This window comes from Pinus tabuliformis, chromosome 1_1 (genome assembly GCF_031772625.1).
Source record: "Pinus tabuliformis cultivar Carrire ecotype Pingquan chromosome 1_1, CPIR1, whole genome shotgun sequence".
NCBI lineage: Eukaryota > Viridiplantae > Streptophyta > Pinopsida > Pinales > Pinaceae > Pinus > Pinus tabuliformis.
Genome location: NC_142297.1, coordinates 733,764,786 through 733,778,174, shown reverse-complemented (window position 1 = coordinate 733,778,174; position 13,389 = coordinate 733,764,786). Strand labels below are relative to the sequence as shown.

The 13,389-nt window shown below is 35.6% G+C and overlaps 1 protein-coding gene across 8 annotated transcripts in view; it reads right to left on the bottom strand.

The window, feature by feature from the left end:
* Nucleotides 1-12,599, bottom strand: part of LOC149216047 (uncharacterized) — a 241,806-nt gene extending 229,207 nt beyond the window's left edge. Inside the window, exons 1-4 of one of the 8 annotated variants that reach the window (XM_089392682.1) lie at nt 11,509-12,591; nt 11,332-11,369; nt 11,170-11,238; nt 10,569-11,028 (exon numbers count right to left, since the gene is read on the bottom strand). In XM_089392682.1, coding sequence (XP_089248808.1) covers nt 10,569-10,740 — 172 coding nt within the window. In that variant the 5' untranslated portion in view covers nt 10,741-11,028; nt 11,170-11,238; nt 11,332-11,369; nt 11,509-12,591. Of the gene's footprint in view, nt 1-10,568 lie in introns of all 8 variants that reach the window. The other 7 variants (XM_089392678.1, XM_089392685.1, XM_089392684.1 and 4 more) reach the window with 7 other exon arrangements.
* Nucleotides 12,600-13,389: the final 790 nt, after the last annotated feature.

Sequence of the window (13,389 nt, the reverse complement as noted above, 5' to 3'; positions counted from 1 at the left end):
TCCATCCAAGCTTAAACATGGTCATCTATCGTTAACTAGGGTCAACCATAATAAATTATTGTCAAAAGAATGGTCAGATGTAATTAATCGTCGTCAATCATAGTCAAACATTTTTAATCATATTCAAGCATTGTGAACCATTATAGACTATAGTCAACAATAATAAACTACAATCAAGCATCTACCAAATCAAAACAAAGTAAATTAAAGTATCTACCATATTCGACCATGGTCAACAATGATTAACAATAATGAACCATTAAAATATAATATATGTATGTGTGACTACTACATATCTATGTGTCTATTGATTTTTTAATTCACAAATTTACTAACCCCTCCAAACATATAAGTCATAAACTAGCATAGTGATATAATTAAACATCATTGTTGGACATCAACCTATGAAATTACTTCGAAAATATGAAAACCAAAACCAATAAATGTATATCAACCACATTTAATTATGTGTGTTTCCTATTTTATAATTCAATTGATGGGTTCCTTATTAATCTACATGTTTTACATGTTTTTCTGAGAGTATCAAACCAACATTGAGAATATAGGATAATAGGGGTGGAAATGACCATATTTGCATTCTCCTTCATGCCACCTTATCCTTAACTTCAATATGTTCCGTATTTGGCATCCCAATTCCATTTATTAATTCTTTTGTTAGCATGGACACCTATGACTATAAAGTCAACATTATCTTATAGTGGTGTCTCTTTTTATTTGTAGAGATCATGTTCAAAGAATTTGATGGCATTGATCCTTAATGTCATCGATCTTCTTTCAATGTCTTAATTTTTTTTTATTCATTTTTTGTTTCTAAAATAAATGCTCAAAATACACATACATACTAAGAAATTACCCAAAGTTTTAATTACATAATTTATGCACTAATACATATGGCCTGTAAAGAAATGGATCATCTCTTGCACTCTTGGTTATCCTTCCCCCTTGTCCTAAAAGGCATTTCCATATCCTAGTATGGGACAATATCATATGCATAACACTAACATCACCATAGGTGAGGTAGAAAAATAAAATTATAATATTTATAACAAATCAGATAAATAATATTTTATGTTGACTTGTGTGTATTTATTTATGTCCAAAAGAGATATAAATTTAAAAATATATATACAAATATCTATTAATAATAGAGATGTTATTTGTAGAATAATCAATGTGTTATATGAGATGTTATTTGTAGAATAATCAATGTATTATATATATATATATATATATATATATATATATATATATATATTGGAATATTTAGTTTTTAGTTATACACATTGTAACCTTCCTATAACTATTATAAATGATGAGAAGTATCACACCTCAATGTATTTCATCCATCTTCATTCTTGATGAATCTTAGCTCACTAAGTGTCTTTGTAATAGCCCTCGTGAAAACTCCATGTAATAAAAGTTAACAAAGGAGATATTAATAACCACAGTTGATGGGACACTTATTCCAAGTTGAATGTTGCGCAAGACATCCTAGTGTGGGTGTTCATCAACTTACTATGGCTAAGGAAATTGGCAAAGGCAATGGCTAAGGATTTGGAAAGGAAAAATGGAATTTTTGGCACATTTATTTATCAAAATAATGAAAATTAGGAGAAAAATGAGGTCAAAGGTCACATGTTGCATGTGAGGAGGAAAGTCAAGGAATATAATGGAAAATGAAGAAAATAGAGGCCTCATTAATAAAAATTCTTGTGAGGATTAGTTGGTAACCTATTTTCAGTTCAATTTTTGAGCTCTCTCATTATTCTCTCTCTCTCTCACTCTTGGACACTTAGAGTTTTCTTGGAGCATTTTGGAATTGGATCAAGAAAGGAAAATAAGGTAAGAGGAAGTAATAGCATGTTAAACACAAAACACATAACACTTGCCTGATTCGATTGCTAAAGAGGATTTTTATATACAGAGGAGAAGTTTCTGGAGTCGGTAGCTTCTTTAGGAAGTTATCTAGCTCTTGAGACTTCCGCCGAATTTTCCAAAAGAAGCTAGACCCTGCATTCAATGTTGGTGGTTGGAATTATTAATGTTTTCCAACAAACTTTCCATCGATGAATGACACATTAAATCCTTTGTCCTCCATCGCCGAGATAGATACCAGGTTCTTCTTTAGATCAGGTACATATAGTACTTCTTGTAGATTAATGGTGTTACCCTGATCCAATTGAAGAGTAACATTCCCAACTCCCTTCACAGGATTGGTGACATTGTCTCCAAGGATAATTCTAAATTTGTATCCCTTTCAATCAAATTTAAAAGAGCTTCCTTATACCCGATGAAGTGCCTTGAGGCAACACTATCAATCAACCAATTTCCCAAAGTGTCTGGAGGAGATGCAGTAGGAAGGGCAGATATAAGATAGAATTCTTTTTTCTTGTTATCAACAACAATAGATTCATCATACCTAGTGTTTCTTGATCTCTTGGGACGGCGACCATTTCCTTGATGAGAAGCGGGAGCATTCCTTTTACCTCAGTTGTTGAATCTACAATTCCTTTGATTGTTCTCGCCCCTGAAATTGTTCTTGTTGTGGTTGCCATCATCATGAGGTGTATCCCTTCTATTAGGACACTCCCTAGCATAGTGACCAAACTTGTTGCAAATGAAGCATCTTCCCTTCCATTTTTGAAACCCGGTCTCCCTTGACATTGCTTCTTTGAACCTACATTGTTCTTCTTTTTAGCATGAGCGGAGAATGCAATAAGATCATTCTTATTTGAAGACATATCTAGTTCCATCATCCTTGTTTCTTCTTGGGAGCATCTAGTCAACAATTCTTCAAAACCTGGAATCTTGTCGTTATTAAGAATAGTAGTGTTGAACACATGCCATTCACAAAGAGTCCTCCAAGGGCAATGAGGGTAAGCTCCCTATCAGCAATAGCTTCTCCAATCAAAAGAAGATCATTTTTTATCTCTGTAATCCTCATGAAGTAGGATTGAATATCTTCATTTCTTCCTTTCTTTATATCCTTCAACTTGTTCTTGAGGAAAAGAATTTGATTTGCATTGCTAGATTTGAACATGCCAACCACCCTGTCATATATCTCCTTTGATGTGTTCAAATAGGAAATGGAAGCAACTAAATGCTTATGAATAGAATCCCTGACGATCTTCTCGGCTTTGACTTCACCCTTCTTGTATTTGGTTTTAGCAAACGGTGCATTAGAAGGAGGTTCTGAAATCCTTCCTTGCACATAATCCATCACATCTTGCTCTTCTAATGTCAAATCAAGAGACATCTTCCATGCATGATAATCAAACTTATCATGAAGCTTATCATCAGACTTGAAATAAGATGTGGAAGCCATTGAATCTTGTCTTTGACCAATGATTGCTCCTCTTGGTGATTGCTCTTCTCACTCTTGCTTGGGCTTTATCTTCACTTCAACTCCGATACCATGTTAATTTTAGGTAGCAATGGTATGTTCTATGCTTAGAGCAATTTTACTTCAATTTCTTTATTAGCCCAATAACAATATCCAGTTCAACAATGACATCATCATGATAGTAAAATGTTATGAAATCGGATTCATCCAAAACAGGCCACATGTCTAAATCCCACGAATCTGACACGATTAGATGGGAATTCGAATCCTAAAATGGGACACCACGTGTCCTAACAGGACACCATCGACTCCCGGTTGTGTCCTGATTTTGGGATTCGAATCCCAAACAGGATTCGTCCAAAACAAGCCACGTGTCCGAATCCCACGAATCTGACATGATTCGATGGGAATTCGAATCCTAAAATGAACACCACATGTCCTAACAGGACACCATCGAATCTCAGTCGTGTCCTGATTTTGGGATTCAAATCCCAAAATTGTGAGGGTTTATGAGGTTTATGAGGGAGGGTTTACGAGGTTTATGAGGGAGGATTTATGAGGTTTGTGAGGGTTTATGCAAATATTTGAATTTTGTATGTACTATGCATGCTATAATGTTACTAACTTACTTTGTAAACAGTGAAACTAACATCTAGATGAAGATCTATGTTTGAAATCAATGAATTTGTATCATTAATGAGAATTTGTGTAAGAATTATCTAATTTTTAAAATATATATATATATATATATAACGAATCTTAAGTGTCATGTTTCAGGGGGTCAACGTGTCTGAATCCGACACTCAAATCCCTGTATCCTATGAATCTCGAATTCCCGTGTCAAGTGACTTAGGTAAAATGCAGATAGAACATAAACAATAACAGTAGAAGACAAGACAACACAAGAGGACACAAGATATGGCACCAACCAGAGACAAACCCCAATGTGGGGAAACCCTTGATCAATTCTTCTTATAATTCGGAAACCCTTGATCAATTCTTCTTATAATTCTTCAAAACTTCAACAGAGAAAGTACAATTTACAATATTCACTTGCCCAATCTGAACAATCAAAACAACAAAAACAGAAAGCCCTCCAAAAAGTCAACGTTGGTCAACAGGGCTAAAATAGACCTCGAAAACAGCTCGATCAACCTTTGTCAACCTTGGTCAAACTTGACCTCCAACAGCAAGATAATGCAACCCAAAACAATCTAAAAATAACCAGTCAAACAACTTCGATTTTCGTGCCCAAAATTGCGGCCTACCCAAACAAAAGTCTCCCTCACAAAACCGCAATCAAATAGGGTCCATGCTAGTCAACGCTAATCAAAGTCAACCTCCTGAAATTTTGGTTAAATTTGGTCAACGCGACAACTAGAAAAACCAGTCTTCCCTTTGCACCAGAAACCAATACCCAATCAAGATGAGAGAGCGAAAGATGAATGAGAGTTATGCCAAAATGAGGAGGAGGCTCCTTGTATTTATATGCAACGTTGAACACTGGAGAAGCCTAATTTCATGGCTGGCCGACCTTGACAATTTGTCCATAATCAAAATAAATTCATAACTTCATTTTTACATGTCAGAATGGGATGATCTTTAGATCAATCCTACACCTCTCAGAGAGAGGAATCCAAGAAAAATATGAGTTGTCCAATGCGAAGTTTGGCCCTAGTTGCCAAATTTAACAATTTCCCAAGAAGGAAAGCCCTTGTATGTTATAAAACTAATGTTAACAAAGAAAAGATGTGAAAGGCATAATTTTGTATGTGCATGTGTATGAGAATGTAAAATTTTGCTTCCATTGTTTTTATCTTTTATTTACCTATTAAACTTCCAACAATGTTTTTATTCAACAAATCCACAATTAATAAATTTACAACAAGTGATTTGCTACGTAATAAATTGCCAGTCGTCAAGGTTAATAAAATTAACACACTCCGCAAAATAATCTCTCATGCCCCATCATCACAACAATTGGAGGTTCAAAAATTCCATCTAATTCTGGCCCTATTTCCAATTTTCAATTTGAAGATGATTCTAGTGTTTTCAAAACCGGACCGAGCTGGTCTAAACTGACTAGTGTGACTGGTTGGAGGGCAAAATTGGTTCGGACTAGCCTCACAAACTATTTTTGGTTAATCTGATACCTAACTAGCCATTTTCACTGAACCAATTGGTTCAATAAGGCCACATACAACACAATAAGAGGGGCTTGTTTTGCTTCTTTTTTTTAATTTTTCTTACTTGGATATTGGCCCACAAAAATGGAAACTCCAGTCCCTCTAAAACTTATTTAAAGTCCCTCACCCTATGTATTTCACTCACACTATTCATTCAAGCTTCTTGTATATCTTGAGTTGAGATTTTTGAGTGGGTTTTAGAGAGATATTTGCCATTTTGTAGGGTTGTTCTTAGGAGGATTTTGTGCAGATTTGAAGAGCTGGTTGAAGGGCTAAGCTAGAAAAGTTTGTTAAAGAAATTAAAAGTTGCTTCAAAAAAAAAAATTCAAAGATGTGGGCTGACTTTTAGCTTTTTTTGGAGGGTGACTGAAGGGGGGTTTTGGGTAGATCTTTAGAGCAGATTTTTGCTGTTGTTTGGAGCAACTATTGTTCTCAATTTTTGGAAGGCTTCTCCAAGTATGTCAAGGCACCTAATCAGCTTCTATTTTTCTGTTAAAAATTGTTGTTTGTTTCCAGTTTTAAAAAAAAAAAAAACCTAGGGCTTTCTGTGCAGATCTCTATTTAAATTTTTATTTGTATCTCTTGAAAATCATTGTTTTTCTCACCCTAGAAAGCTAGGGATTTCTATGCAAATTTCTATTTTATTTTTTCTTGTATTTCTGTTAATTTTTTCGCTAAAAAGTAAGAAATGCTAGGCTTTTGCATGCAGATTATTTTTTGTTGTTGTATGGTTGTCATTGCCCCTAAAAGCAAGAATGATTCAAGATAGTTAGCTTGCCAATTGAATTGCGATGGAAAATTCAAAAACATTTGCAACTACTGTGGTAAGGTCATTAAAGGTAGGGGGATCCATAGGATTAAGGAACACATAGCTCATTGCAGAGGCCAAGTAGAACATTGTAAAAAAGTCTTTGATGACCTAAAGAATCATAAGATGGGTTTTATGGAAGCCTACCTGGCTGAAAAGAGCATGAGCAAGAACAATAAAGTTAAAAAGGACATCGGCAAAAGTAAAAATGATGATGCTCCTTTCATAGACCATGATCTTGAAACACATATCCCAAGTTTTGAAGATTGCTCTAGTTTCCCTATTAGAATTGGTGATGAACTTATGGCTTGAGTTCATTTACTTTGAGAATGCCATGTGCAAAGAATCTTGACTATTTCTTCGTACCTCACACCACCCCTGGTGCCCAACCCACCATTGATGCCAAATGGAAGAAAATAGAGATGGAAGTTGATTGGAAATGCATTGCTAGATGGTGGTATGATGCAATAATACCTTTCAATGTTGCTAATTCTCCATATTATCAACATCTAATTAATGTTATGGCTACATGTGATTCAGGCTTCAAAGGCCCTAGTTCTCATGATATTAGGGGGTCACTTCTACAAAACAAGATCCAAAGAATAGAAGAGTACCTTACAGAGTTCAAGCACTCATGGACCAACATAAGGTGCACATTGCACAATTATGTCTGGCAGATGGATTGATGGAAGTACTTGCATCATTTTAAATCTCTTAAATGCTTGCCCAAAAGACATCATGTTTTTTAAATTTGTAGAAGCATCTAATCAGGTGAAGGATGCGCGATTACTATTTCGTCTTGTGAACGAAGTGGTTATGCAAGTAGAAGTTGAGTACTGTGCTTAATTTTGGACTCCAAAGGCCATTTAGAGCCTGTATCTTGATGTATTTTGTTTCATAGATGCATTACACTAGTGCTATTTTGGTATTATGCAATCTTGCTATATTGTATTATGCAATCTTGCCATATAAACAAAACAAAAAATCATATTTGCATATAAATCGCTTGAATTTATATGGATGCACACGAATATATATGGTTTATTTTTATTACTTTAAGTATGTTTGGTCAATCTATTTTTTTGTCTTGTTTTTTTTACCGATTCCCAGTTCGAGGGGTCTACCAATTCAATGACCGGCATGGTTTTGATAACATTGAATTATACACTACTTCTAGGATCTCCCAATCCAAAAGAACTTGAAGCAATAAACAATGCCATCAAAATATTTAAGAGACCCATAGGCCAGATCGTCTACCATTAACAGAGATAAATCAATTTTCTTTCATGAATGTAAGCTTGGGACTTATAAGGCAAATCTTGACAATGTTGGGACTAAAAAGACAAATCCTGACGATGTTGAGACTTAAAAGAAGATATTATGCATACGTTTTACCTAAGATTTCCTCTATCAGATAAAAGGCATACTGCAAAAAATTAAATAAATGCTTATGATAAAATAAGGAATGAATCAGCAATGGGGCAAACAAATCACTACCCGTAGGAGGCAGAATGTTATTCATTAAATCTAACATCTCGACCATGCTTGTTTATCAAAGTTCCATTGTTTTCGCACAAAAGAGAGTGATCAATGATATGGAGAGCATCTTTAAACAATTCATGTGGTAAAGGACATCTATGGAGAAAAAAATTCTCCAAAATGGTTCCCAAATTTTGCTTCAAAGATGCTTCAAAACTTGCCCAAGGATGCCTTCAAGTTCTTTTCTAAGATTTGCACGAAATCCTTCAAAGAATTCTTCCAAAGCCTGCTACATGAAGATGGAATTCTTCCAAAGTCTGCTACACAAAGATGTCTTCTAGTTTGCTTCAACAAGTCACCAAGTTCTATCCAAAAACACCTTCAAGTCTCCTTCAAAAAATGGTCAAGAAAGCTCCAACAAGGCTGCTACAATAAATCTTCAAGGTTTGTTCAAACTCTGCTCCAAGATCTGTTCAAAATCTGCTCCAAGAGAGGACCCAAAGTCTGTTCAAAAGGGTTCTTCAAGTCTACTTAAAACTCTGCTCTAAAACACTCCAAGTCTACTTCACAAAGATTCTTCAATTTTGCTTCAAGAGACCACTTCTAGGGCTGCTTCAAAGGTCTTCAAAACTGATCCAATGTTTGTCCAAAAACTAACCCAAGGTCTCCTCAAAAAATTATCCAAAGCCTACTCCAAATAAGGTTAAAAAACCAGGTTCAAATATACCTCTTTGCTTCAGGAACCAAGCTGTGACAGGAGGCCGAAACTCTGTCTCAAATTGAGATAACACAGGCCACAAAATGGGGCCAAAATTCTGGCCTCGGGGTCAAATTTCGCAGGCCTTAGAATTTGAATTTCCAGAGGGCTGAAATTCACATAAAGGGGCCCAACTCTAGTCTGCTATAGGCCTAAACAAGGCCAAAATTCTGAGTTGTAGATAAGCCAAAATTCCTCCAATGCCTGGCCAAATTTAGGACTAGATATGTGCTAGAGTTAACACAAGTTCTGTCCTCCAAGGATAGCTCAAAAGGAAACCTCAAAATCTGATCAAAGGTGTCACTAAAAACCGTAACCCAAAACCCAAAGAAACCAGAAACCAAAACCAGTGCTTCTTCTTCACTTCACAAGGTTCATGAGATATGAACCTATCTTCCAGAAATAGATATATTTGAACTTGAAAATTTAATTTCTCTTCAATGAGGAGTTAGGAGGCATGCAAATACTTGTTGGATAGGGCTTAAACTCCTCTTTAAGCCTATGCAATTTTCTTTTTCAACTAGACATCCCTTTGACATCAATAACAATTAATTCTTCAACAATATGTTAGGATAACAAGTGAAAGGTATAGCACAGACTATTGCCAATTAAATTTTTTTTCACCACACAGTAGAGGGGAAGGTCGATTATGTAAACATACTTGCCCCACAAGCAATCAACTATTACGGTTAGTAAGAGGGCCATTACCCATCTCGCCACCCCATTGATATAAAGAGCATAGTATATTCGGGCTTATATGTTATCATAGACAAATCCTCACAAACGATGTGACATATGTGGCATAGGATATAGTCATAGAAACAATTCCATGGAACCATGTAGGGATAGCATGGGAAAGGATACAATAGAAACAAATTTAGTATTATTATTTTTGGGCCACACAAAGGAGGAGAGTAGAAGGCAAGCAGGCAAGCATACCTACCCCTTTTCAAAGAAGAATTTCACGTTTTTTTTGGAAGAAGATCTAGACCCAACATTGCAACATTCATCTGGTTATCACTGAAAAACTGAGGTTTCCGCGAGATATTAAAAAGCAAAAGAGAATAGCTATATATCTTGTTTCAACATCCAACAGCACTTGAATGGTCAAAATGAACAGCCAATTTTAGTGAAATTGCACTTTTCCATAGGCAAATTAAAGAAACCTCAAGCAAATGGCCAAAAGGTCCATGGACCATAAATTATCTAAGTTCCATCTGCAGAGTGCAAATAGGACTCCTTTTTCATGTCATTTAACTTATGACCTATTTAAAAACTATAAGAGAATAAAAACCAAACCCAAAAATAATTAACGCACAGCTATAGGATCCAGCCCAAATTTGAGCTAAAATCAGATGAGACCCATCCAAGAATCACAGGAGCACATCCCCCAAGATACCCAAGATATCCTCAAGTGTCTTTCTCCTTTTGAACAGAATATTATCTCCCACTCCAAGAAGATCGGATTCTGTTTTGCATGAATGGGCAGATTTGGGTACAAGCAGTCCACAGTCTCATTCAAACCCACCTCTGTCAAAGAGGTATAAATTTAAATTTGACAATGCTTCTAGGGCAAACTCATGTTAGGGTACTGGTGGTGTTATCAATAGAAATAATAAAGACCAAATTTTATTTTCAATAATCTGAAATTCAAATGGGAAGGCAACAAATAACCAAGCAGAAAGGATTGCATGGTCAAGGGAATTAATTTTTGCAGATCCAATATTCACCATTCAATAGTAATTGATAGATAGTCTGAAACCATAGCTTATATATTGAATGAAGTAGCATCCAGTAAAGATTGCTTCCTCTGAAATAAAGTAAACTGGATCAAAGGTCTAGCAATAGAAATAGACTTCTCTACAGAAGGAGTAGAAAGATTACCACTTCATTTGCAAACCAAGCAACAGAACTATAGTTTGCTCTAGTAAGTTCTACACTGGATAGAAAAACCAGTGCAGTAAACGAGCATACCCCTCAGCTGACAAGGGTAACATTGATTGTCTGCAGCCCCATTCAGAGACTCAGGTGCTTGACGACTTGTGGGATCAGAAATGCCCAGTGCTGCAACTGAAACGGGAGGATATTTGCCCTGAAAACCTCGTGTGCTCAATGAAAAACAAAACGGATGAGAGAAGCTGTGCATCTATTAACAAAACGATTACAAGTCTTCTCTACTATAGCTTGCATGGAGTGCCAGTTTACTGTATGGTCTAATATTTGCACTATTTATTTACTGGTAGCTTTTATGATGATAAATATAGGATCAAAGCCTGTTAGGAGATCAGAACACAAAACCGGTCTCTCACCCTCTGCTTCAAATGCTTTTGTTTGTCATGGAAGTTCTGTTTCAGGATCAAGGAAGTTCTGCAATTCTGAAGCCAGGAATTTGAAGTGTATAAAACGTAGGGAAAACCCCAGACATGGACACAACCTGAACAAAATCCTGATGGATTAATGTATGTACTAGACTGGTACCAGATTGTCGGCCTGATATAGATATAGATCTTTCTAGCTGCGCAAAAAAATGAACTAGAAGAAAAAAAACACCAAAACAAAAGTATAAGCAAATTACATCGAACGAGCTAGTCTCAACAGCCCAGCATTCCTTCATGATCAACTTCAAAGCTTTACAATGATTAGACTGTACTTACAACCAATGTATTACTATAAGCAAATCTAATATTGAACTATGATCAGGTAAGGCAGTCAAGTTGATATCAATTGCATAAAATACCTATCAAGATAGCTCGATGTAGATGAATCAGCTGCTACCTTGAAAAGGACACTTTCGAATATGTAAGATTAGACAACCATGCACTTAAGTTGAATGGTTTATGATATCATGCATAGATCCATCCAAATAGAGAACCTTAAATAATGCTGAATTCAAACACAGTTTAAGAATTCATACCTGGAATACGATGCCTCTATAATGGAATCCCGACTTCCTGTGCGTGCTTGTGCTGACACCATCCAGTTTTACTCAAATATTTCTCGTGAAAAAATGCTAACAGCCATGCTTATGATGCCTGCTATCTCAAAACAAGGAGACTCAGGTTCCTATCATGCATCCAATAGCTCTTTTTTCCGACTGCATCCTGCTCTTAATCATCCTCCTTGTTTTCTCAGAGTCGATATCACAGAGTCTCCATACTCTCTTGTCTGCTCTTCCAATCATCAGGAACAGCAGATAAACCGTCGGCCCCATCCGAAGAAACACACTGTAGCTCCTTTGACCTCCTCCGCCTACGTTTCTTCCTCCTCGTCCTTCTCTGTTCCAAATAGGATTCGGCTCATCATCTTCACCTTCCTCCAGTTTGTTAACCTTCATGACCGACGTTTCTACTTCCTGTAAACCCTAGATCTTTCTTTCTAACCTCTGGGTCTTCCAACCATTTTTCCAGAGCCTATGTACGATACTCCTGTCGATTTTGTAAACCCTTGTCGCTCTCAGTAACACTTGATTAAGATTCCACTTGAACTGAACTATTCCGAACAACATCTATGTAGCCATTTTCTCTCCAAACTTTAAGCCTCTCTCCAAATTTGAATTCAGAATATATGGAAAAATTCGAAGAGCAAATGACCTCATGGATGTTGTTGGAGCAACCATTATCACTTACGGGACGATACCACTATATCAAACGCCGTGGGTTTGAAGCATTGTTCTTCTCTGCTATAAATCCTATTGTTTTGAACGAATTCGCACCCATCAAGCAGTGGGAGTTCTCTTTGATCCGCTTTTCATAGCCTACCTCCATTGGTTCTCAGGGCTGTTCTAAGTAGAAGCAGATTCGAACGGCAGACAAGACTGATTGGTGATACAACATTAAAACCTAGCCAAGCAAAACGAAGACTGATTGGTATCACGATATGAAACCCTAGTCAAGCAAAAATTATACAAAGAATGGGAAGGTAACTACCATTGCCGTGGCGAATGCGAGTAGGAGGGTGAAGTGATAGGAAGAGAAGTTTCCGAGTTGATATATATCTGTGTGGGCCGAATGTATCTTTGTTGAATGTAGGTAATATATATGATTTTCAATTAGGTTTATAGTGTGTTTGAGAAAATTGGTTATGAGTTAGGTTTATAGTGTGTTGGGAAAATTGGTTATGAGTTAGATTTATTTTAATTATGGATCTCTGAAACGTAGAAAGGGAAGAGATTTGATATCTCTATAATTAATTTAGGTTGGTTTAATTATATATGATTTTTAATTAGGTTTAAGAGTGACACGAAAATTAGTTATGAGTTAGATTTATTTTAATTATGGATTTATGAAATGTGGAAAGGGAAGAGATTTGATCTCACCACAATGAATCTAGGTTGGTTTGATTATTAGCCTTTAAATAAACCATATCAAAAAAAAAATTATAGAAAAAATAATGGATTAAGAATATTATGGGAAAAACTATGGACTAGAAAGTTATTATTATTATGTTATCTCGAGTCAAAATGTTAAACATTACAACATCTTTACCTTTGAGGGCAATTATTTTCTCCATTAATCTCAAATTCATTCATTTAAGTGGTATGTGGAATTTTTAATGATAATATTAGTTGAAATACTCAAAAATACTATAGAAAAAATAATGGATTAAGAATATTATGGGAAAAACCATGGACTAGAAAGTTTTTATTATTATTATTATTATTATGCCGTCAAAATGTTAAACATTACAACATCTTTACCTTTGAGTGCAATTATTCTCCATTAATCTCAAATTCATTCATTTAAGTGGTATGTGGAATTTTTAATGATAATATTAGTTGAAATACTCTAGAGTTTTT